The sequence below is a fragment of the Macrotis lagotis genome, chromosome 1 (genome assembly GCF_037893015.1).
Source record: "Macrotis lagotis isolate mMagLag1 chromosome 1, bilby.v1.9.chrom.fasta, whole genome shotgun sequence".
Classification (NCBI taxonomy): Eukaryota; Metazoa; Chordata; class Mammalia; order Peramelemorphia; family Peramelidae; genus Macrotis; species Macrotis lagotis.
In genome coordinates, this window is record NC_133658.1 from 741,435,723 (window position 1) to 741,458,957 (window position 23,235).

Genomic DNA, 23,235 nt, shown 5'->3' on the forward strand with positions numbered 1-23,235 from the left:
ACACATGAAAAAGTTAAAAAAAGGTAAAGGAAAAAACTGCTATTCAATAAGATGAAACTGACTATATCCCCACCTGGGGGAAAGATTCTCATAACTCTTGAGAATTGTAACTTTATTAGAGAGGATATACTTGGTCAGAAGTGATGAACATGATTGCATTGCTCCAATAGGCTCCCCATGCTCCAGTCTCCACTCTCCAGCCCAGGAGAGACAATGTACCACCCAGCCCAGCCAAGAGGACCCTAGGCTCCCCAAGACTCTCATGGTGTCAACAGGGTGCATCTCACTCACACCAAGGGGGTGGAAAAGAGAAAAAACCCAGAACTCCAAAGATGGGAGGAAAGCATATCAAGAAGAAGAAGAGGTACAATGTAAATGATGAGAAAGCCAAGGATAAAGACAAGAAGGCTGAAGGAGCTGGTGCAGAGGAAGAAGAAACTCTGAAGAAGAATGAGACCAAGACAGTGGTGGAGACCACAAATATGAAGGAAAATAACAAAAAGGAGAAGACTGATAAAGATCCCCAGGTCACTGCTAACAAGACTGAAGAGAAGGAAACAGAGAAAGATGCAGTGGCTGGCAAGGAAGAAGCTCCAAAATCAGAGCCTGAGAAACCAGAGGCTGTTCCTGATGGAAAGGCAGAGCAGCAGAAGGATACTGAGGGAGAGCAGGCTCCTGCCTCTGCCCCAGTGACGAGTAGTTATGTTTCTAAGACTTCAGTGACTACCATTGAGGCAAAGGTCTCCGAGTCTTCAGAAGCCACAGCAACTAGTAAAGTAGATGACAAGAGCAAAGATGAAGGGGAAGCCAAAAAGATTGAGGCTTCCGTAACTCCTGTCACCCAAGAAACTAAAAGTGAAATGGCTCCAGCTTCAGACTCAAAACCTAGCAGCAGCAAGGCTGTGTCTTCTTCCAAAGAGACGCCAGCAACAATGGAATCCCCTAGTTCTATACCTAAGGCCCAGGAACCTGCAACCCCAGCAGAAGAGGTTAAACCTTCTGAAGCTCCAACCGCTAATTCAGATCAAACCATAGCAGTGAAAGAGTAACATGGACAGCCTATTGAAATAATAATAATAATAATAATAATAATAATAATAATAATAATAATAATAATAAAAAATAATAAAATAATAAAGCTAATTATAATTACTTAAAAACAACCTGTGGTTTGTCTCCCCCTCCCCCCAGGTATACTAACTTGTTTCAAATCTGAAATAATGTTATGTATTGCCCTCCCAAAAGGATATCCCATCAAGGGAGGGAGGAAGAGGGTGGAGGAGAGAATTCAAATAGTATTTTTGTGGGGAAATAGCTAATATACCTTCAGTCAACTTTACAAATGAGTCCTGGATTTTAAAGATGTATGTCTGAAAGTACAGTACATCTTTCGTATCTGAACTGCTCTTAGATGCACTCCACCGATATATCAAAATCTCTTTTCTTCTGTAATAGGGTTTGGGAGTGATGCATTTGATTCTGCCCTCAGGGCCTGTGTCAAGACAATCAGATCTTTATGAAAGCAGTATTTTCTGGTTTTTATTTTTGCTTTTGTTTTTAATTTATTACCTTTCTTATTTTGATATTGTTTAATGCTGTGGATGAATGCCAACTTTCAGACAGTACCTACTTAGCTATCCACATTTTTTTCTCAATGGCAATCCTCCATTCTTCCTCTCTAGATATTTTTGGAAGTAAGAAACATTCTAATTAGCCTACCTAGATTTCTCATGAGTTAATAATGAGTTAATGCATGTTCGTGATTGGGTGCACCTGTAGTTCTGTTTATTGGTCAGTAGAAATGAAAAAAAAAATCTGCATTCATTGCAGTTTCAGTTTCTTTTCCATTCTGTGTCACAGAAACCAACACACCACTCAATGGATAAAGTGAAAAAAGGGGGAAAGATATAAACAGAGGGAAGATAACATGGAGGGCAATAATGACTTAGTAATTATAACTTTAAATGTGAATGGGATGAACTCTCCCATAAAATGTAAGTGAGTAGCACACTGGATTAAAAACCAGATTCCTACAATATACTGCTTACAAGAAACTCATTTGAAGCAGAGAGATACATACAGAGCAAAGGTAAAATGTTGGAGCAAAATATATTTTACTTCAGCTGAAGTGAAAAAAAGCAGGGGTAGCAATCCTTATCTCATACAAAACAGATGCAAAAAATAGATCTCATTCAAAGAGATAAGGAAGGAAACTATCCTCCTAAAAGGTACCATAGACAATGAAGTAATTTCAATACTAAATATGTATGCACCAGGTTGTATAGCATCCAAATTCTTAGTGGAGAAGTTGAATGGGTTACAGGAAGACATAGACAATAAAACTCTACTAGTGGGAGACCTCAATCTCCCATTCTCAGATTTAGATAAATCTAACCACAAAATAAACAAGAAGGAAGTTAAGGATGTAAATAGAATGTTAGGAAACCTAGACATGATACTCCTCTGCAGAAAGCTGAATGGTGATAGAAAGGAATATATTTTTTTTCTGCAATACATGTCACACAAAAATTGACCATGTACTAGGGCATAAAAACTTAATAATTAATTGCAGAAAGGCAGAAATAGTGAATACATCCTTCTCAGATCATAATGCAATAAAAATTATGCTCAATAATGGGCGAGGAAGAGATAGTCTTAAACTAATTGGAAACTGAATAACCTAATTTTTTTTTTAGTTTTTATAAGGCAATGGGGTTAAGTGGCTTGCCCAAGTCTACACAGCTAGGTTATTATTAAGTGTCTGAGGTCGGATTTCAACTCAGGTACTCCTGACTCTAGGGCCTGTGCTGTATCCACAGCACCACCTAGCCACACCTTTGAATAACCTAATTTTAAAGAATGAGTGGATCAAACAACAGACTATAGAAAGAATTAATGATTTTATTCTAAATGATGACAATAATGAGACAACATACCAAAACTTATGAGATACAGCCAAGGCAGGTGGCAAGGGATATATTATATCTTTAAATACATGAATAAATTGGAGAAAGAGGAAATCAGTGAACTAAACATGCAAATAAAAAAATTAGAGAAAGAACAAATTAAAACCCCCCAATTAAATATCAAATTAGAAATTCTAAAAATTAAAGGAGAAATTAATAAAATTGAAAGCAAGAAAACTATTGAACTAATCAATAAAACCAAGAGTTGGTTTTATGAAAAAAAATCCAATAAAATTGAGAAACCTCTGGTTAATTTGATTTAAAAAAGAAAGTAGAAAATCAAATTACCCATATCATAAATGAAAATGATAAACTCACCACCAGTGAGGAGGATATTAAAGTAACAAAGTGGAATTGTTTTGCTCAACTGTACAATAATAAATTTGATAATCTAAGTGAAATGGATAAATATTTACAAAAATATAAGCTGGGCAGGTTAAAGGAAGAGGAAATTAAACACTTAAATAAACTTATCTCAGAAAAAAAAAATTCAACAAGCCATTATGGCCATCCAGGGCCTGATGGATTCACAAGTGAATTCTATAAAACATTTAAGGAAAAATTGATTCCAATTCTATATAAACTGTCTGGTAAAATAGGTGAGGACAGAACTCTGCCTAACTCTATCTTTGGCACCAATGTGGTGCCGATACCTAAACCAGGAAGTCAAAACAGAGAAAGAAAATTACAGACCTATCTCCCTATTGAATGTTGATGCAAAAATCTTAAATAAAATCTTAGCAAAATGATTACAGCAAATTATCACTAGAATAATACACTATGACCAAGCAGGATTTATCCCAGGAATACAGTGTTGGTTCAATATTAGGAAACTAGGAAATGTTAGTTTAATTAACTATATCAATAACAAACTTATTAGAAATCATATGATTATATCAGTAGATGCTGAAAAAATCTTTGACAAAATACAGCAGCCATTCCTACTAAAAACACTAGAGAGCATAGGAATAAATGGATTATTCTTTAGAATAAGCAGAATCTATCTGAAACCATCAACAAACATTATATGCAATAGGGACAGACTAGCAGTATTCCCAATAAGATCAGGGGTGAAACAAGGATGTCTGTTATCATCACTACTATTCAATATTGTGTTAGAAATGTTACCTTAGGGGGCAGATCCAAGATGGCGACAAGACGGGATCGAGTCTTAGGAGCTCTCTGATAAAACTTGAAACTAAGGACTCTAACTAAACTTTCGACAGACAGAACCAACAAAGGGACCCAGGCAGTTCTCCTACTCAAGGTAACCTGGAAAAGAGCACAAAGGCTCTGCTCCCCGGGGGCAGAGGGGCGGCCTGCCAGAGGGGTGGCCCGCCAGAGGGGTGGCCCGCCAGAGCGAAAGAACTTCAGCCTCCCAGAGGCAGCCTCAGGGTGCTGGGAGACTCAGCTCACAGTGGTGGGGGAGTCTCCAGAGCTGCACCCCAAGGAGCACCGGACACAAAGTGGGGGAACAGCGGGGGACCTCTGCCAGAGTGAGCACGTGTAGCCCAGCCCTCGGGGCACACAGGGAGCAGCTTGGTCTTTCTGCAGCCCAGATCTGGAAACAGAAGCAGGCGGAGCCAGTAAGCAGGAGTCTCCAGGGCATGAGCCCATTGAGCTGAGGGAGGGGAGTGAAGAGAAACTGCGAGCTCTGTCCTCTGCCCCTGGAAAAGGACTCTGGGGTTCTGACCACATTCAGATCCTGATCCCAGTCTAGCCCCCCCCATAGAACAGCAGGCCCCCCTCCACCTCAGCCCCGTGGAAGAGGGGGGTGCTTATGGTCATTCACAGACCAGGAGGGAAGACAGAGCCTCACACACTGAGACCCTTGTGGGAGTGTCCCATAAACTCAGGAAGCACCCCAAAACCAGGCCCAGGCTGGGAAAATGAGCAAGCAGAGAAACAAGAGGAAGACCATTGAGAAATATTTTGCATATGAGCCCAAGAAGTATCAAAATACTCAGTCAGAAGATGAGGAAGCACAAGCTCCTGCATCTAAAGACTCACAGAAAACAGAAATTGGGTTCAGGCTATGACAGAGCTCAAAAAAGACTTTGAAAATCAAATGAGGGAGTTAGAAGGAAAAACTGGGCAAAGAAAGGAGAGAGATGCAGGAAAAACATGAAAATGAAGTCAGCAGCTTAGTCAAAGAAATCCAAAAAAATGCTGAAGAAAATAACATGCTAAAAAACAGCTTAGGTCAAATGGATAAAACAGTTCAAAAAGTTATTGAGGAGAAGAAGGCCTTAAAAAGCAAAATTGGCCAGAAGGAAAAAGAGATAAGAAAACTCTCTGAGGAAAACAAATCCTTCAGGCAAAGAATAGAATTCAGGGAAATTGATGAATTTACCAGAAATCAGGAATCAATACTTCAAAACCAAAAAAATGAAAAATTAGAAGAAAATGTGAAATATCTCATTGAAAAAACAACTGATATGGAAAACAGACTTAGGAAAGATAATTTAAAAATTATTGGAATACCTGAAAGTCATGATCAGCAAAAGAGCCTTGACATCATTTTCAAAGAATTACTACAGGAAAATTGCCCTGATATTCTAGAAGCAGAGGGCAAAATAGAAATGGAGAGAATCCAACAATCTCCCTGAGAAAGAGATCCCAAAAAACCAACCCCTAGGAATATTATAGCCAAGTTCCAGAATTCCCAAGTCAAAGAGAAAATATTACAAGCAGCCAGAAGGACACAGTTCAAATATCGTGGAGCTGCACTCAGGATCACACAGGACTTAGCAGCAACTACATTGGAAGCTCGTAGGGCTTGGAATGTAATATACCAGAAGGCAAAAGAGCTTAGAATGCAGCCAAGAATGAACTACCCAGCAAGGCTGAATGTCCTCTTCCAGGGAAAAAGATGGACTTTCAATGAACCAGGGGAATTTCAAATTTTCCTTTTGGAATGGCCCAAGCTGAACAGATGGTTTGATCTTCAGATACAGGACTCAGGTGAAGCATGGAGATTGGAGGAGAGGAGGGAAATATGAGGGACTTGATGATGAACTGCATGTATTCCTGCATAGAAAAATGACACTGATAATACTCATATGAACCTTCTCAGTTAAAAGAGCAGGTAGAGGGAGCTTTTACAGTTGAAGCACAGGAGAAAGCTGAATTCAAAGATAAAATATGGTGTAAAAATGGAGTCAATAGAAAAAAAGGGAAATGGAATGGGAGAAAGAAAAAGGAGAGGGGGGAATAGGCCAAGATATTTCATATAATAAGATTTTTTTTTTTATTACAATGAGCTATTGCAATGATATGGAAGGGGGGAGGCAAGGGGGAATGAGGGAACCTTTGCTTTCATCAGAGGTGGCTAGGAGAGGAAACAGCATATATACTCAGTGGGGTATAGGCATCTGGAGTAAGAAGGAGAGGGGAGCAGGGGGAAGGGGTGGGGATGTGAATAAAGGAGAAGAGGATGGACCATGGTGGGAGAGTGGTCAGATATAACACATTTTCTTTTTTACTTCTTGCAAGGGGCTGGGATTGGAAGGCCTGCCCAGGACCATGGGGCCAGGTGGATTCTGGGCCTAAGGGGTGGTATGGGGGCTCAGGGCTTCTTGGCCCCAGGACCAGGGATCTTTCTGCTGCACCATTCAGCAACCCTACAGCAGAGTCAGAGTGAAAGGAGAGAGAAAATATAGTACTTGGTAGTGGAGAAATAAGAAAGGAGGGAGTTGAGATCAGCAATGGCAATGGTGGAAAAATATGGAAGTAACTTTTGTGATGGACTTACCATAAAAAATGCGATCCACCTATGACAGAGTTGTTGGTGTTGGAACAAAGACTGAAGCACACTTTTTATTATTATTATTATTTGGGGGAAGGTGCAGGGCAAATGGGGCTGGGTGGCCTGCCTGGGGCCACATAGCAGGGTGATCTTAGGTTGTCTGAGGCTGGATTTGGACCCAGGTGCTCCTGGCTCAAGGGCCAATTCTCTGTCTGCCACCCAGCCACCACTACTATTATTACTATTTTATTTTGTTTTGGGTCTTTTTTTTTGCTTCTTTTTGTTTTTTGCAGGGCAGTGGGAATTGGGTGGCTTGCATGTCATATGGCTGGGTGATTGTTGGGTCTACGGGGCTGGATGTGGGCTCGGGTGCTTGTGGCTCCAGGGCTGGTGCTTCATCCATTGCACCACCTAGCCATACCTACAATTATTACTACTATTATTTTTTTAATTTTAATTTTTTTCTCTCCCCTTTACTTTATCGCACAAGCAAGACTATATTCATGGAGGAAGGGGTATTTTGTTTACTCTTAAACAAGAATATTTTATTAATGTAAAAAAAACATTTGTACAAAATGAGAATTAAAAAATTAAATTAAATTAAATTAAAAAAAGAAATGTTAGCTTAAGCAATAAGAGAAGAATAAGAAGTTGAAGGAATTGGAACTGGGAAGGAAGAAACAAAACTCTCTTTCTTTGCAGATAACACAATGGTATATCTAGAGAATCCTAAAAAATCATCTAAAAAACTACTAGAAACAATTAGCAACTTTAGCAAAGTCTCAGAATATAAAATAAACCCTCATAAATCCTCACCATTTCTATATATTACTAGCAAGAACTAGAAAGAGAAATCCCATTCAAACTAACTTCAGACAATATGAAATACTTGGGAGTCTACCTGCCAAGGCAGACTCAGAAACTCTATAAAAACAACCACAAAACACTTCTCTCACACATAAAATCAGATTTAAAAAACTGGGCAAATATCAACTGCTCATGGATAGGCAGAGCTAATATAACAAAAATGACAATTCTACCTAAATTAAACTACTTATTTAGTGCCCTACCAATCAAAATTCCAAAAGAATTACTTTAAGGAGCTAGAAAAAATTAAAAGTAAATTCATATGGAGAAATAAAAAGTCAAGAATTTCCAGGGGTTTAGTGCAAAAAAAGTGCTTAGCCCTACCAGATCTAAAATTATATTATAAAGCATCACTCATCAAAACTGCCTGGTATTGGCTAAGAAATAGATGGGGTAGATCAACGGAATAGACTAGGTACAAAAGAGATAGCAGGAAATGATTATAGTAATCTGATGTTTGATAAAATCAAAGAGTCCAGCTTCTGGGATAAAAACTCTCTGTTTGAGATAATTGGAAGTTAGTATGGCAGAAACTTGGATTAAGCCACTATCTCACACCCTATAGTGTGGTATGGGTATAGGTTTAGACATAAAACACAATATTACAAGGAAACTAGGAGATTAAGGAATAGCTTAGCTGTCAGATCTATGGAAAGGAAAACAGTTTATGACCAAGGAAGAGATGGAGAACATCATTAAAAACAAACTAGACAATTTTGATTACATTAAATTAAAAAGATTCTGCACAAACAAAACCACTGTAACCAGTTTTTATAACTAGTATTTCTGACAAATGACTCATTTCTAAAATATATAGAGAACTGAATCAAATTTATAAAAAAAACCAAAATCAAATCATTCCCCAATTGATAAATGGTCAAAGGATATGCAGAGGCAATTTACAGATGAGGAAATCAAAGGGGTCCATAGTCCTATTAAAAATTGCTTTAAATCATACTGATTAGAGAAATACAAATAAAAGCATCTCTGAGGTACCACTTCACACCTCTCAGACTGGCTAATATGACCAGAAAGTACAATTATCAGTGTTGGAAAGGATGTGGGAAAACTGGGATACCAATACATTGTTGGTGGAGCTGTGAACTCATCCAACCTTTCTGGAGAGCAATTTGGAATTATGCCCAAAGCACAATTAAGATGTGCATATTCTTTGATCCAACAATGCCACTACTGGGTCTATACCCTGAAGAGATCATGAAAAAGGATAAAAACTCCACTTGTACAAAAATATTCATAGCAGCCCTGTTTGTTGTGGCAAAAAATTGGAAGTTGAGTGAATGTCCATAAATTGGGGAATGACTGAAGAAACTGTGGTATATGTATGTTATGGAACACTATTGTTCTATTGGAAACCAGGAGAGATGGGAATTCAGAGAAGCCTGGAAGGATTTGCATGAACGATGCTGAGTGAGATGAGCAGAACCAGAAGAACATTTTACACCCTAACAGCAACATGGGGGTGCAGTGCAATAATCAGGGATAATGGAGAATACCATCTGTAGTCAAAGAAAGAATTGTGGAGTTTAAACAAAGACCAAAGATTATTACCTTTAATTTTAAAAAGATATCTTATTATGTAATTTTATTATCTCTTATACTTTATTTTTTCCTTAAGGATATAATTTCTCTCTCAACACATTCAACTTTGATCAGTGTATGCCATGGAAACAGTGTAAAGACTGTCAGACTGCTCAGGTCTTGAATCCCTGGTTTCTCAGGGTTTACTCTATCTACCTGACTGTTATATTTTGCTTTGCAAACCAGACTTCAAGGTTCCCAAGATTCCAATCTATGACATGGTGGAGATGGCCATTGACCCCTGAAACTGAGAAGAACAAAGAACACAATTCACAACACTATACCTCAAGACACATCAGTAGTGGTGGTGGTGGGTCTAAATGGAGAAAGGGAGTAGGAGAGAGATATCCCACCCCACCCCCACTTTCAACTTCATGATGCCCATGCTACGGTTGAAGGGTAGGGTTGAAGGGGGATCTTCAACCCCTAATCCTATCATGAAGAGGACAATTGACTAATTATTAGGTGAATTAGAAAGCATACCTTGAAAAGTTTTTTTTATAATTAGATCCAGGAATATTCTCCCTTGATCCTTCCCTGAATAAAAGACCTTTCTGACTGAGATACAGAATTGAGCAAACTGTAATCATTCAACTTAGGGAGAGGCTGAGGGAAGGCGGGGAGGAAGAAAAGTAAGAAGAAATGAGAAAGAGTTCTTGTATTCTGCTGTTAGTACATAGATCTTAATTACACACCCAATCAGGGCTAAGTGAGAAGGGAGATTTTACAAGAGTTTACAATTTAGAGTCCTATGTGGTCATGTAAAGTGTAGCCTGGTTAGAGAGATAATAGAGAGCTAGGCTTCTGAGTAAGAATATCCCAGTGTCCTAGGACCCAGGACACTTTTTAAGATATAAATTGCCAAACAGCTGCAGATTTGCATCAGCCATGAGAGTTTCCTCACAAAATGTTCCCTTCATCAAGGAGGTCTGAGATTTAGACAAAATTAGGTAGAGAAGGCTATCTCAGGAAGAGATTGTGTGTATGAGGGAAAAAAAAAGTAGTAGAATCTGAAAATAAATATTGCAATTTTTAGTATGTTTTGAAACTTAGTAGGTAGGGAGAAAGACAGGCCTAAAGAGAAGAAATGAAAAGATCTGGTTCATTTTTTTTTTTTTGCTTGAGGGTAGATTCCATGGGAGGGATTCTGATTATTTATCGTCAAGGTCAGACTTTCTTTAAATCTAGAATATGCACAATACACAATACAGAGTATTTTTGTATCTTCTTGCCTCCTTATCCCCAAGATTCAATTCTTAAGACAGAAGATTCAAATATAAGATATTAGAAACCTATTCTCTGGACTATGGATTTCACTATATTCTAAATCTTTATGAAAAATTCTCTGAGCACTGTACCTACTTCACAGTCTTTTAAGTCAAAACTAAAATTATGCTTTGTGCTGATTAAATTATCACATTTGATCACTGCCTAGGATTTATTGTTCATTGATACAATTGAAATTGAAATTGATTAGATTTTTAAGTTGTATGGACTTTAGCCTTTAAGTCAATGCCACTTGGCCATTAGTTATTTCTCACCTCTTTAAAATTATTTATTGGGAGAAGTGGGGTAGGAAGGTTTCAGGAGGCTGAGGGCAGCTTCCTTATTTCTAATCCAAAATTTTGTTGTGGGAAAAGCAATGTACTATCTTGTAAAATTTTGCTAACACGAATTTCCTCAGCCCCTGTCATTTTGCTCAATTAATTGAGGGTTCAGTTTAAACAAATACTTAAGTATTATCACATTTATATTCAATATTACATTTTCTTAATAATATATGTCCTTTTCTTGAAAAAAGAAATTTAGACTTACTTTCTAATACTTTAGGCTTACTCTAAATCTTTTTTTTGTTGTTTTAGGTTTTTGCAAGGCAAATGGGGTTAAGTGGCTTGCCCAAGACCAGGTTTGAACCCAGGTACTCCTGACTCCAAGGCCAGTGCTTTATCCACTACTCCACCTAGCCACCCCAAGCTTACTCTAAACCTTAGGTTTAGTTTCTCTTATCATGAGATAGTAATTAAAGAACTGACCTTGGAACCAAAAAAACAGATTTGAAAACTGACTTCCACTCCCTATCCTGACTAGTTGTGTATCCCTGGATAAGTCACCAAAATGCTCAGTGCTGTAAGGACACTCTGTATGATTACAAATTACAGAGAAGGTGCCAAATTAGATTGGTAGAGGAAGTTTCTTTTCCCCAGATTTCTCTAAACTAATGAAATTTCAGGAACTAATAATTGTGCAGTTAGAAATGACCAATGTAAGAATATCAACAAAGATCCAAAGAGTGGAATAAGAAGCAAGCAGAACTAGGAGGCCACCAGGCATAATAATTATGACAATATAAATAAAAAAGGACTCTAAAGGGAAGATAAACCTTGGGTAGATCTCAATCTTGATTTTTAAGAACAAATAATAAAACAGCTTAATTCAATTCAACAAACATCTATGAGGATTTCACTAGGTAATAGGTATTTGGAATAGTATGATAAAAATGAAAGAATACCTGCCCTTGAAAAATTTCTTTGGAGAAAAACAACGTGTACACAAAGAGTAGATAGCAAAATAAATACAAAATAATTTGGGGAGAGGGAGAAGCCTTAATTATCATGGTAATAAGGATCATAAGATCACAGACCAAGACCTTCTAGACCTACTTCATTTTGTAAAGACTCCATATGAGGAAACTGAGGCAAAGAGAGGCTAAGAGACTTGTCAAACATGTTATAAATGGTAGAATGAGAATTTATACTCTGGTACTCTGATTCCAAAGTCTCCTTGCTTGAGGTAGGTTGAAACTTGGAGGGATCTAAGTATTCCAAGAGCATTCCAAGGGGTACATTCTAAATATAGGGATGCATGGAGGTGAACAAAAAAACAAATATGTAACAGGTGGCCTTTCTCCTTGCCAAGGCAAATCCCTTGAAGAGCACATTTAATCTCATCCCCTCTATTTTCTCAAATAGACTGTTCCCTCTATTTTCTCCAGTTTCTCTATTTTCTCACCATCTCTGCTGCCTAGAGTCAGTCCACATCACCCCCATCCTTAAACCAATAAAAAAGATGGTGGAGTAAGCAGTAAATCTCTGGTGCACTCCTATATTCACCTCCAAACAACCATAAATTAGCTCACCAAAACAAATCCTGGAAGAGCAGAACTAGCAACAAGGTGGGGTGAAACAATTTTTTTTAACACAAAATACTTGGAGGAGCAGCAAAAATGATATGTCTTGCTCAGGTAAAGGTGAGCACAGTCCAGGACAGGAAGCATCCCAGCAAGTCAACAGGAAGCCCCACCTCAGCAAACTAGCAGGAGATCCTAAATCCCACAGCAGTGGAGCAAGCAAATACCATCAATATCCCCAACATCAACATAGTCAGGGGAAGGTAGACTCCAGCTCCTGGAACCACCATAGTCCCAGTCAAACAGGTAGATGACAATCCTACAGGTACCTAAACAAGCAGGCTACTTTCAGTGGCCTGATTACCATGTACTTCTGTGTGTCCACAAAGAAATGCAGAAACCCCCTACCAACCTCAGCACAGGCCAGGTACCAGAATTGTTCAGTACCAACTAAGCTATCAGATCCCTACTGCCTCCAGAAGCATTAGAAACTCCTCACCCCAACCCTTCAGCACATGAGGGTCTCCCATGGGCCTCAGGGAAATAGCAGTGTAGCACCAAATAAATTTCTAGTATCTGCAGTACCTGGAACAAGAAACCTGAAACAATGCCCCTTCTAGCTTGGGAACAGAGTACAAATTTAGAAGAAAGAGAAAAGACCAAAAAAGATGAGCAAAAAAAAATTTGACCATAGAAAGTTATTATGATGACAAGGCGGATCAAGACACAAACTCAGAAGAAAATAATATCAAAACCCCTAAGGATAAAGACCCAGATCAGAAAGATATCATGAAAGAACTCAAAAAGGAATTTAAAATCATATAAGAGAGACAGAAGAAAAATTGGGAAAAGAAATGAAAGTGATATGAAAGAATAATGAAAAAAGAATCAGCAGCAGCCTGGGAAAAGAAAACAACTGTTTTAAAAGTAGCATTGGTCGAATTGGAAAGGAGATACCAAAATCTACTGAAGGAAAAAATTCCTTTAAAAGTGCAACTGAAAAGATGGATATTCAGTGAAATAGAGGACTTGCAAACTTTCCTGATGAAAAGACTAGAACTGAATAGAAAATTTGATCTTCAAATATGAGACTCAAGCTTAAAAAAGGTAAACAAAAAAAGGCAAATAAGGAACTTTTTAATGTTGAACTTGCTTATATTCTTGCATGAAATAATGATACTGATAACTTAAATGAACTTTCTCATTTATTAGGGCAATTAGAAGGAGCATATATATAGACAAGGCACAGGTGGGAGTTGAATATGAAGAGATAATATATTTAAAATATGAAGTTAAGGAATAAAAGAGGAATGAACTGGGAGAAAGGGAAAGGGGGATGTAGAATGGATTAATTATTTCACTTAAAGGGGTAATAAAAAGCTTTTGCTGTGGAATGGGAGAGGTGGATGTTGATAGGGAGTGAGTGAGCTTTATTCTCACTGAAATTGAGTCAGAGAGGTAATAACATATACACTCAGTTGAGTATAGAAATCTATCTTTCCCTAGGAGGGAAAGAGGATAGGAGAAAGAGGGAGAGAGGTGATAGAGGATTGTGGGAGGGGGTAGTCAGATGCAAAACACGTTTGAGGAGGGAAAGGACAAAAGGAGAGAGAATATAATAAATGGGGGGTGGAGGGAATAGGATGGAGGGAAATAGAGTTAGCAATTGTAACTGTGGGAAAAAATATTGAAATTAATTTCTCAAACATAGAGAATCAAATTAAATTTATAATAAATAAGAACCATTTCCCACTTGATAAATGATCAAAAGATATGAACAGATTTCAAATGAGGTTATCAAAGCTATCTATGTTCATATTAAATTATGTCCTAACTCATTGATTGGAGAAATTCAAATTAGAATAATTAATTTATACCTATTGGATTGACTAATATAACAGAAAGAGAACATGACAAATTATGGAGGGGATATAGGGGAAAATAAGACATTAAAGCACGATTGGAGGAATTGTGAAATGATTTAACAATTCTAGAGCAATTTGGAACAAAGACCAAAGGGTTACAAAACCATGCCAACCCTTGGATCTAGGAATGCCACTACCATGGCTATAATCCAGAAGAGGTGAAAAGCAAGAAGGAAAAGGAACTATAAGAATAAGGCTATTTATAGCAGCTCTTTTCTGTTGGCAAAGAACTGGAAATTGAGGGGATGCCATCAGTAGGGGAATGGCTGAATAAATTGTTGCATGTGATTAAGATGGGACATTATCCTGCTATAAGAAATTATGAACAGGATGCTCTCAGTAAAACTTGGGAAGTCTTACATAAGCAGATGCAATGCTAAATGGACTATATACAAAGTAATAGCAAAATTGCCAGATGATCAATTGTGAAAGATTTACCTTTTCTCAGAAATGCTGTGACCCAAGACAACTCTGAACAACTTATAATAAAGAATACTAGCCACCCTCAAAGACAGATTTGATGTTATATGAATACAGATTGAAACATACTTTTTATAAACATTATTTTTGTTGAGGTTTCTCTTTTATTTTGGGCGGATGGGACTAGATTTACTTTCACAACATGACTATTATTGCAATTTTTGCATGACAACACATCTTTATCAAATAACTTGCTTTCTTAGTGGGAAGAGTAGCTAGGGGAGAAGGAAGAAAATTCAGAGCTCAAAGTTTAAAAAATGAGTTTTGAAACTTGTTTTTCCTTGTAAGTGGTGGAAAGTAAAATAAAAAATATAAAACTAAAAAAGTACAATTTAACAAATGGAAAAGGAAGCACCAAAACTGAGGAAAACAACTTCTTTAAAGTTAGAATTGGTCAAGTGGAAGCTGATGACTCTATAAGACATCAAGAATCAATCAAACAAATTAAAAAATTTTAAAAATAAATTAAATTAAGCCTAATATTTCATGGGGTCAGGTTATTTAATGAAACAGAAGGATTTCAAGCTTTCATAAGGAAAACACCAGTATTGAACCAAAAATGCAGTCTCCAATATCAAGAACCAAGAGAAGCTTTAAAAGGTAAGGAGGAAAAAGAAAACATAAGGGATTCGATGAAACTGAACTATTAAATGGAAAGATGATATTTTTAATTCTTAAAAAATATGCCCCTAATAGTATAGTTAGAAGGAATATACTTAAACAGAGGGTTTGGGTATAAAGTGGATTTGGGGGAATAACATAAAAATAATTAAGGAATGAAAAAGAAGAGCATACTGAGTAAAGAAGGAAGTAAATGGTAGAACAGAGTAAATTAAACATATGAAGAAGCACACAAAAACCTATTACAATGGAGGGAAAGATAGGAGAGGGGTGTTGGACTTTGCTTGAAAATTACTCTCATCAGTATTGGCTCAAAGGCACCATCAGTTGAACATCCATCTTACCCATCAGGAAAGTAAGAGGGGAGGAGCTTAAGTAAAGACTGGGGAGGGGGAGGGGGAACAGGGGAGAAAGGGATAGGGAAAGGGGGCAGGGAGGAGAGGCTGACAGAAAAGAGCATAGACTGAGGGAGTTGGTAGACAGATGCAAAATACTGTTGGAAAGGGAGGGAGAAAGGAGAGAGAGAGAGAGAGTACAAACAGAAGGAAAAATAGGATGGTGGAAAATATAGCACTAGTTATCATGGTTGTGGTGGTAAATAGAATGAACTATACCATAAAATGGAAGCAGAAAGAATCTTAAAATATGTTATTTACAAGAAGTACACTTGAAGCAGAGAGAAGCACAGAGTAAAGACAAAAGATTGGAGCAGAATCTATTATATGTCAACTGAAATTAAGAAAAAAAAGAAAGATATAAAAGCAGGGGTTACAATCCTGATTTCATTCAAAGCAAAGGCAAAAATAAAACTAATTAAAAGAAATAAGTAAGGAAACACATCCTGATAAAATGTACCATGAACAATGAAGTAATATCAATATCAAAAATAAATGCACCCAGTGATATAGCATATAAATTCTTTTTTTTTTTTTGCTGATTGCCCCAGGGGAAAAGGTTTTTTATTTTCTGTTCATATTAAAGGAACAGACAAACTCAAGGAGACCAAGATGTGGGGAGTAAAGCTTCCCACTTCTCCTTCCCATGATATCTTCATGGGCTAATTACATCCCAAACTGGCAAAAGGGTTAGAAGATGAGTTGTGCTAGCCAGAACTTTGAACAAATTTTAGTCTACTTTCTAGAAGCACTCAGAAGCTCAGGCTCAAAGTCCATCCATTATTCTTGAGTCACATTTCTGATAGAAATAACAGTTCTTAGTTTATAGTCAGGACATCACTCTGGATCTCATGTGTTAGCTGAGTCTGGGGGTCACTCAACTTCTTCTTCAAACCAGACAAAGCAGAGAGGACAATGGTTTCAGGGCGAAGAGAACCACAAGACCCCACATTGTAGTAGAACCTCTCTGGTTTGCCATTGGGGTCATAGGGAGCCTGGGCTTCATCCTCATCAATCTCAGAATATTCACTCTTTGGCCATTCTTCAGGCTTTGAGTAGACTGTATGCTTCAAGGCCTTATCTGGGTCATACTCAAAGGCAACTCCAGCTGTAGGGTTCCATTTGGCATGCTCCTTGCCAAAGCCCTTTTTAGCATAGGCTCGTAGTCTCAGCTCCTGGCCCTTCCGGAGTTTGACAATGAGGATGTCATCCTGTTCCACATAGTCATTGAGGTCATTGTCTCTACTGCAGGATGTCACTGGAATGACTCGGGGGGTATTAGAAATGAGATCCCGAGATGTGACATGGTGAGTCTGGTCTTCATTACAACGGACATCAAGTGTAAACTCTACTGAGCACTCTGGACAAAGTTCTTCATATGTACAGTCCCTGGAGTATGGCAGTTTGTCTACAGTGTCATCACTTGTAAGAGGGATTAATCCAAGCCTGTAGGCAATGAACTCATCATGCAGCACTGAAGAGTTGGCATCAATCTGGACCCAGTCTATGGCGATGATGGGCACCTCAGTGATGAAGACTTTGTAGATGGAGTTGGCCACCGCCAGGTCCGTGTTCTCGATGATGAACTTGACATTCTCGTCCGTGAGCTCGGTGATCTGAACTGTGGGCTGGTTGGTGTAAGGCAAGGTGGCCCTGGGCGACCTCAGCTCCAGCTCCAACGCTTGCTTAGCCAACCGTGTGCCCAGCATACAAATTCTTAAAGGAGATTAGATAAGGTACACAAGATAAAGTAGTAAATGACAATAGTAATCTAGTGTTACTATTAATAGTTACTAAAGACCCCTTTTTTATCCCCTTTGGGATAAAAACTCACTATTTGACAAAAATTATTGGGAAAAATGGAAAACAATAGGACCCAAACTAAGTATAAATCAACACCTCACACTGTATACCAATATAAAGTCAAAAATGAGAACACCATAAACAAATTAGAACAGTAAGGAATAGTCTACTTATCAGATCTAGGGAGAAGGGAAAAATTCATGACCAAACAAAGAGATAGAGAGCATTACAAAATGAAAAATAAATGATTTTGATTATATTAAATTAAAATCTTTTGCACAGACTTCTGGGGAGGAGCCAAGATGTGGCAGCATGAGGCTAACATGTTCCTGGAGCTTTTCCCTACCAAAGATAAAAATGAAGCCTCTACTCTGACATTCAAACTGCAAATCCCTCCAAGAAAAAGTGAATATTCAAAGACATTTTCAGTTGTAGATATCGTGGAGGATCTTCAGTGAAGGTCTGTCTTTTGGGGGGGAAAGGGAAAGTAAGGTACAGAAAGTGGGAAAGTGGGAAAGTCAGCAGAAGGCTTTTAGATACAGTGCAATTCCAGTCCTGACAGCTTAACAACAGCAGAGGTCCCAGCTACTAGATAGGAAGCTAGCAGGGAGGACCCTAGCCCTGACAAAGTCTGAACCTTGAGAACACTGGGAATTGGATCAGGAATAAACCACTGTTAAATCAGAACCTGGATATAAAGGAGGGGAAAAAAAACCCTCTGCAAAGGCAAGATGGTATAGGTAGCATCTTGGCCAATGGTAAGTCAGGGATCAGACCCCAGTCCCAACAACAAAAAAAAGTCAATTGGATTCAAATACAAAAGTTTATCAAAGAACTTAAAAAAGAATTTAAGAACAAAAGAAAAGATAAAGAAGAAAAATGAAAAAAAAGAAATGAAAGTTATGCAGGAAAATTATGAAAAATTGATCAAAAAAATCAACTCTATTCAAAAGTAAAAATAGCTAACTGGAAAAGGAAACACAGAAGTTAACTGAAGAAAATACAACTCTAAAAATTATAATTGAACAAATAGAAACTAATGAATCTACAAAACTACAAGATTCCATCAAAAAATAAAAATAAAAATGCTGAAAAAATTGAAAAAACATGTAAGGAACCTTTTAGGGAAAAATGAATGACCTAGAAAATAGATCCAGGAGAGATAATCTATGAATCATCAGACTAGTGATGTCACTTTTGTGACATTTTGTGATATTTTGCTCCAACCTTTTACCTTTACTCTGGGTGTGCCTCTCTGCTTCAAATGTGTTTCTTGTAAACAACATATTGTAGGATTCTGGTTTTCAATTCATTCTGCTATCCACTTCTATTTTATGGGGCAGTACACCCCATTCACATTTACAGTTAAGATTACTAATTCTGTATTTCTCTCCTGATATCTTTCTCCAGAAAGCCTGGATCAAGAAAAGAACCTGGAAAACATCATGCAGGAGGAAATTATAAGGGAAAACTGTTCAAATCTAGAACAAGATAACAAAATAATCATTGAAAGAATCCACAGAACCCTTCCAGAAAGAGACCCCAGGATAAAAACTCCAAGGGCTATAATAGCCAAATTCCAGAACTCTCAAATAAAGGAAAGAATATTGCAAGTAGCAAAAAGAAAAATTCAAATATAAAGGAAACACAATCAGACTCACATAGGACTTATCAGCCTCAATACTGAAGGATCAGAAGACCTGGATTAGCATATTTTTGGAGAGCAAAAGACATGGGATTACAACCCAGAATGTTACTACCCTGCACAATTCAGCATATACTGTCAGGGAAAAAAATAGATGTTCAATTAAATAGAGGACTCTCAGAATTTCCTGATACAAAGACCAGAATTGAACAGAGAATTCAATTGCCAAATACACATCTCAAGAGTTGCATAAAAAATGCAAATGAAAGGGAGAAGGAAAAAACAAAACAAAACAAATGTTGGACAAGACTATCAAATTGGATACAACTCTAAAAAGGGTGATATAACACTTCTAATTCTTTAGAATTTTACTTCTCTTAGGATAATTAGAGGGTATAATATAATCAAAGGGAAAGAACCTTAAGGATATGGATATAATTAGGTCTTATCACTCAATTGAAGAGGTCCAAGATGACATCACTATGTTTGAAACAAAAAGCCCTGAAGAAAAGCAGGAGTGTTAACTTTAAATTTAAGTATCTCATTTATCCTTTGACTCACTTTAATCACAATGAGGACATCATAAACTGCAAGAACCTGAGTCTATAACTTACTATCATTTGTAAAGTTCTCAAGTGAGACCTCCAGAGCCTCCCAGTATTTAGAGATCTTTAAGATTCTTACAGTTAACAAGATTAGGTTTTGACTTAACCCATGATTTACTTAACAAGGGGTTAAATACCCTGGGTGGTGAGAGGAAGAGGTAAAGTATGAAAGAAAATAGGCCTGGGGTGGGAGGGGCACAAATAGTTCAAGAAATGATATGGCTTTGGATGATACTTTGACTCATGAGGAGGACTGTGTACTTGAAAGCTATTTGAAAAGGGGGAAAGGTAAAAAATGATTATAATTATAATTTGATTCAATTTGAGCCAAGGGTATTTATCAATCAATCAAGTAAATAATCTTGGATATTATCTTGATAACAGTATGAGTTTATCAAGCAATCAAATAATCAAACTGTGATTGATGATACCTGATTAATAATATTAGAGCAATAAACAACATCAAGGGAGGATTTATAATTTTAGAGGGAAAGAAGGGAGAACCTGAATGCTGAATAATACTATTCAATAGATTTAGCCCAGTGGGGGAATAAGATACATTCCCACTTGGGTTTAAAAATCCAACTTAATCTACAGGGAAGGGGGAGGACTGGGAAAAGGGAAGATAAATAAAGAAGGAACTGATAAAAGGGAAAAGAAGGTATATGTGAAAATAAACTGAATGTTAAATGTTTTTTTAGTTTTTTACAGGCAAAAAGGATTAAGTGACTTGCCCAAGACCACACAGCTAGGTAATTATTAAGTGTCTGAGGCTGGATTTGAACTCAGGTACTCCTGGCTCCAAGATCAGTGCTCTATCCACTGTGCCACCTAGCTGCCCCTAAATGTTAAATTTTTGAAAGAAAAGTCAAAGGGAAAAGGTAGTAAAATTTTGGTGAGGAGGAATAAGAGAAAAGGAAATAAAATATAAATGGAGAAAGATATCATGGAAGGAAATACAGAATTAGTAATCTTAACTGTAAATGTGAATGGGTGAATTGTCCCATAAAATGGAAGTAGATAGCAGAATGAATTAAAAACCAGAATCCTACAATATATTGTTTACAAGAAACACATTTGGAGCAGAGAGGCACACCCAGGGTAAAGGTAAAAGGTTGGAGCAAAATATATTATGCCTCAGTTGAAGTAAAAAAAATCTGGAGTAGGAATCCTAATCTCAGACAAAGTAAAAGCAAAAATTAATCTTATTAAAAGGGATTAGGAAGGAAACTACATCATCTTAAAAGGCACCATTCTTTTTTTTTTTAGATTTTTCAAGGCACTGGGGTTAAGTGGCCTGCCCAAGGCCACACAGCTAGGTAATTATTAAGTGTCTGAGGCCAGATTTGAACTCAGGTACTCCTGACTCCAATGCCAGTGCTCTATCCATTCTTAATGAAGCTATATCATTACTAAACATGCATGCACCTAGTAGTACAACATCCAGGTTCCTAAAGCTGAATGAATTTCAAGGAGGCATAGACAACAAAACTTTAATAATGGAAGACTTCAATCTCCCTCTCTCAGAAGTAGATAAATCTAACAACAAAATAAACAAGAAGAAAGTTAAGAAGGTGAATGACATCTTAGAAAACTTAGATATGATAAACCTCTGGAGAAAACTTAATGGACTTGGAAAAGAATATGCTTTTTTTTTTTTGAAATACATAGCACCTTCATCAAAACTGACTATGTACTAGGGCACAAAAACCTTATAACAAAATGCAGAAAGCCATACATAATAAATACACACTTCTCAGACCATGATGCAATAAAAAATACATGTAATAAAGGGTCAGGGAAAGATAAATAAAGAACTAATTGGAAATTAACTAACTTTATCTTAAATAATGGGTGAATCAAATAGCAAATAATAGAAATGTTCAATAATTATATTGAAGAAAATGATAATGAAATATCATACTAAATTTATGAGATGCAGCCAAGGCAGTTTTGAGAGGAATCTTTATATCTCTAAATGCCTATATGAATAAAATAGAGAAAGAGGAGATAAATGAATTAGTTATTCAACTAAAAAAAGCTAGGAAAAGAACAAATTAAACAATGCTAATTAAATACCAAATTAGAAATTCTGAAAAATCAAGGGAGAGATTAATAAAATTGAAAGCAAGAAAACCATTGATCTCATAAATAAAACTAAGAGTTGGTTTTATGAAAAAGTCAATGAAATAGACAAACCTTTGGTTATTCTGATTAAAAAAAGAAGACAACCAAATTACCAGATTCAAAAATGAAAAGGGTGAACTAATCACCAATGAGGAAGAAATTAAAGAGATAATTTGGAGTTACTTTGCCCAAACTGTATGCCAATAAATTAGATAACTTGAGTGAAATGGATGAATATTTACAAAAATGCAAATTGCCCAGATTAACAGAAGATGAAATAAAATACTTAAGTAACCCCAGATCAGAAAATGAAATTGAAGAAACCATCAATAAACTCCCTAAGTAAAGGTCTCCAGGTCCAGATGGATTTACATGCGAACTCTACCAAACATTTAAGGAACAATTGTTTCCTATTATACATAAACATTTTTTAGAATAGAAGAAGTAGTTCTGCCAAAATCCTTTTATGACACCAACATGGTGCTGATACCTAAACCATTAAGAACCAAATCAGACAAAGAACATTATAGACCAATATCTCTAATGAATATTGATACAAAAATCTTAAATAAAATTTTAACAATGAGACTACAACAAGTTATTACCAAGAAAATACAGCATGATCAGGTTGGATTTATTGTTGACAGGCAGGAATGGTTCAACATTAGGAAAAGACCCAACATAATTAAACATATCAATAGCAAAACTAACAGAAATCATATAATTATCTCAAGAGATGCTGAAAAATTCTTTGATAAAACACAACATCCATTCCTATTAAAAACACTAGAAAGTTTAGGGATAAATGGAGTTTTCTTTCAAATAATAAATAGTATCTATCTAAAACCATCAGCAAATATTATATTTAATGGTAATAAACTCAGAGCATTTCCAATAAATTCAGGGGTAAAACAAGGATGCCCATTATCACCATTACTATTCAATATGATGTTGGACATATTAGCAGTAGCAATAAGAGAAGAAAAAGAAATTGAAGGAATCAGAATTGGCAATGAGGAAGCAAAACTTTCACTTTTTGCAAATGATATGATGGTTTACCTAGAGAACCCAAGAAAATCATCTAAAAAACTCCTTGAAACAATTAACAAATTCAGCAAAGTAGCAGGATATAAAATAAACGCACATAAATCATCAGCATTTCTATATATGAACAACAAAGCCTAAGAGCAAGAGATAGAGAGAGAAATTCAATTTAAAATAACGGTAGACAACTTTAAATACTTGGGAATCTACCTCCCAAGACAAACCCAGAAACTGTATGAGCACAATTATAAAGTACTCCTCACCCAAATAAAGTCAGATCTAA

General features: G+C 36.8%; 1 protein-coding gene and 1 pseudogene across 1 annotated transcript; one reads left to right on the plus strand and one right to left on the minus strand.

Moving 5' to 3' along the window:
• Positions 1-332: 332 nt before the first annotated feature.
• Positions 333-1,049, plus strand: LOC141487688 (brain acid soluble protein 1 homolog). Its single transcript, XM_074187147.1, has one exon. The coding sequence runs from the start codon at positions 333-335 to the stop codon at positions 1,047-1,049; it is 717 nt and encodes a 238-aa protein (XP_074043248.1).
• Positions 1,050-16,546: 15,497 nt separating this feature from the next.
• On the minus strand, positions 16,547-17,437 carry LOC141506525 (DNA-directed RNA polymerase II subunit RPB3 pseudogene; annotated as a pseudogene).
• Positions 17,438-23,235: the final 5,798 nt, after the last annotated feature.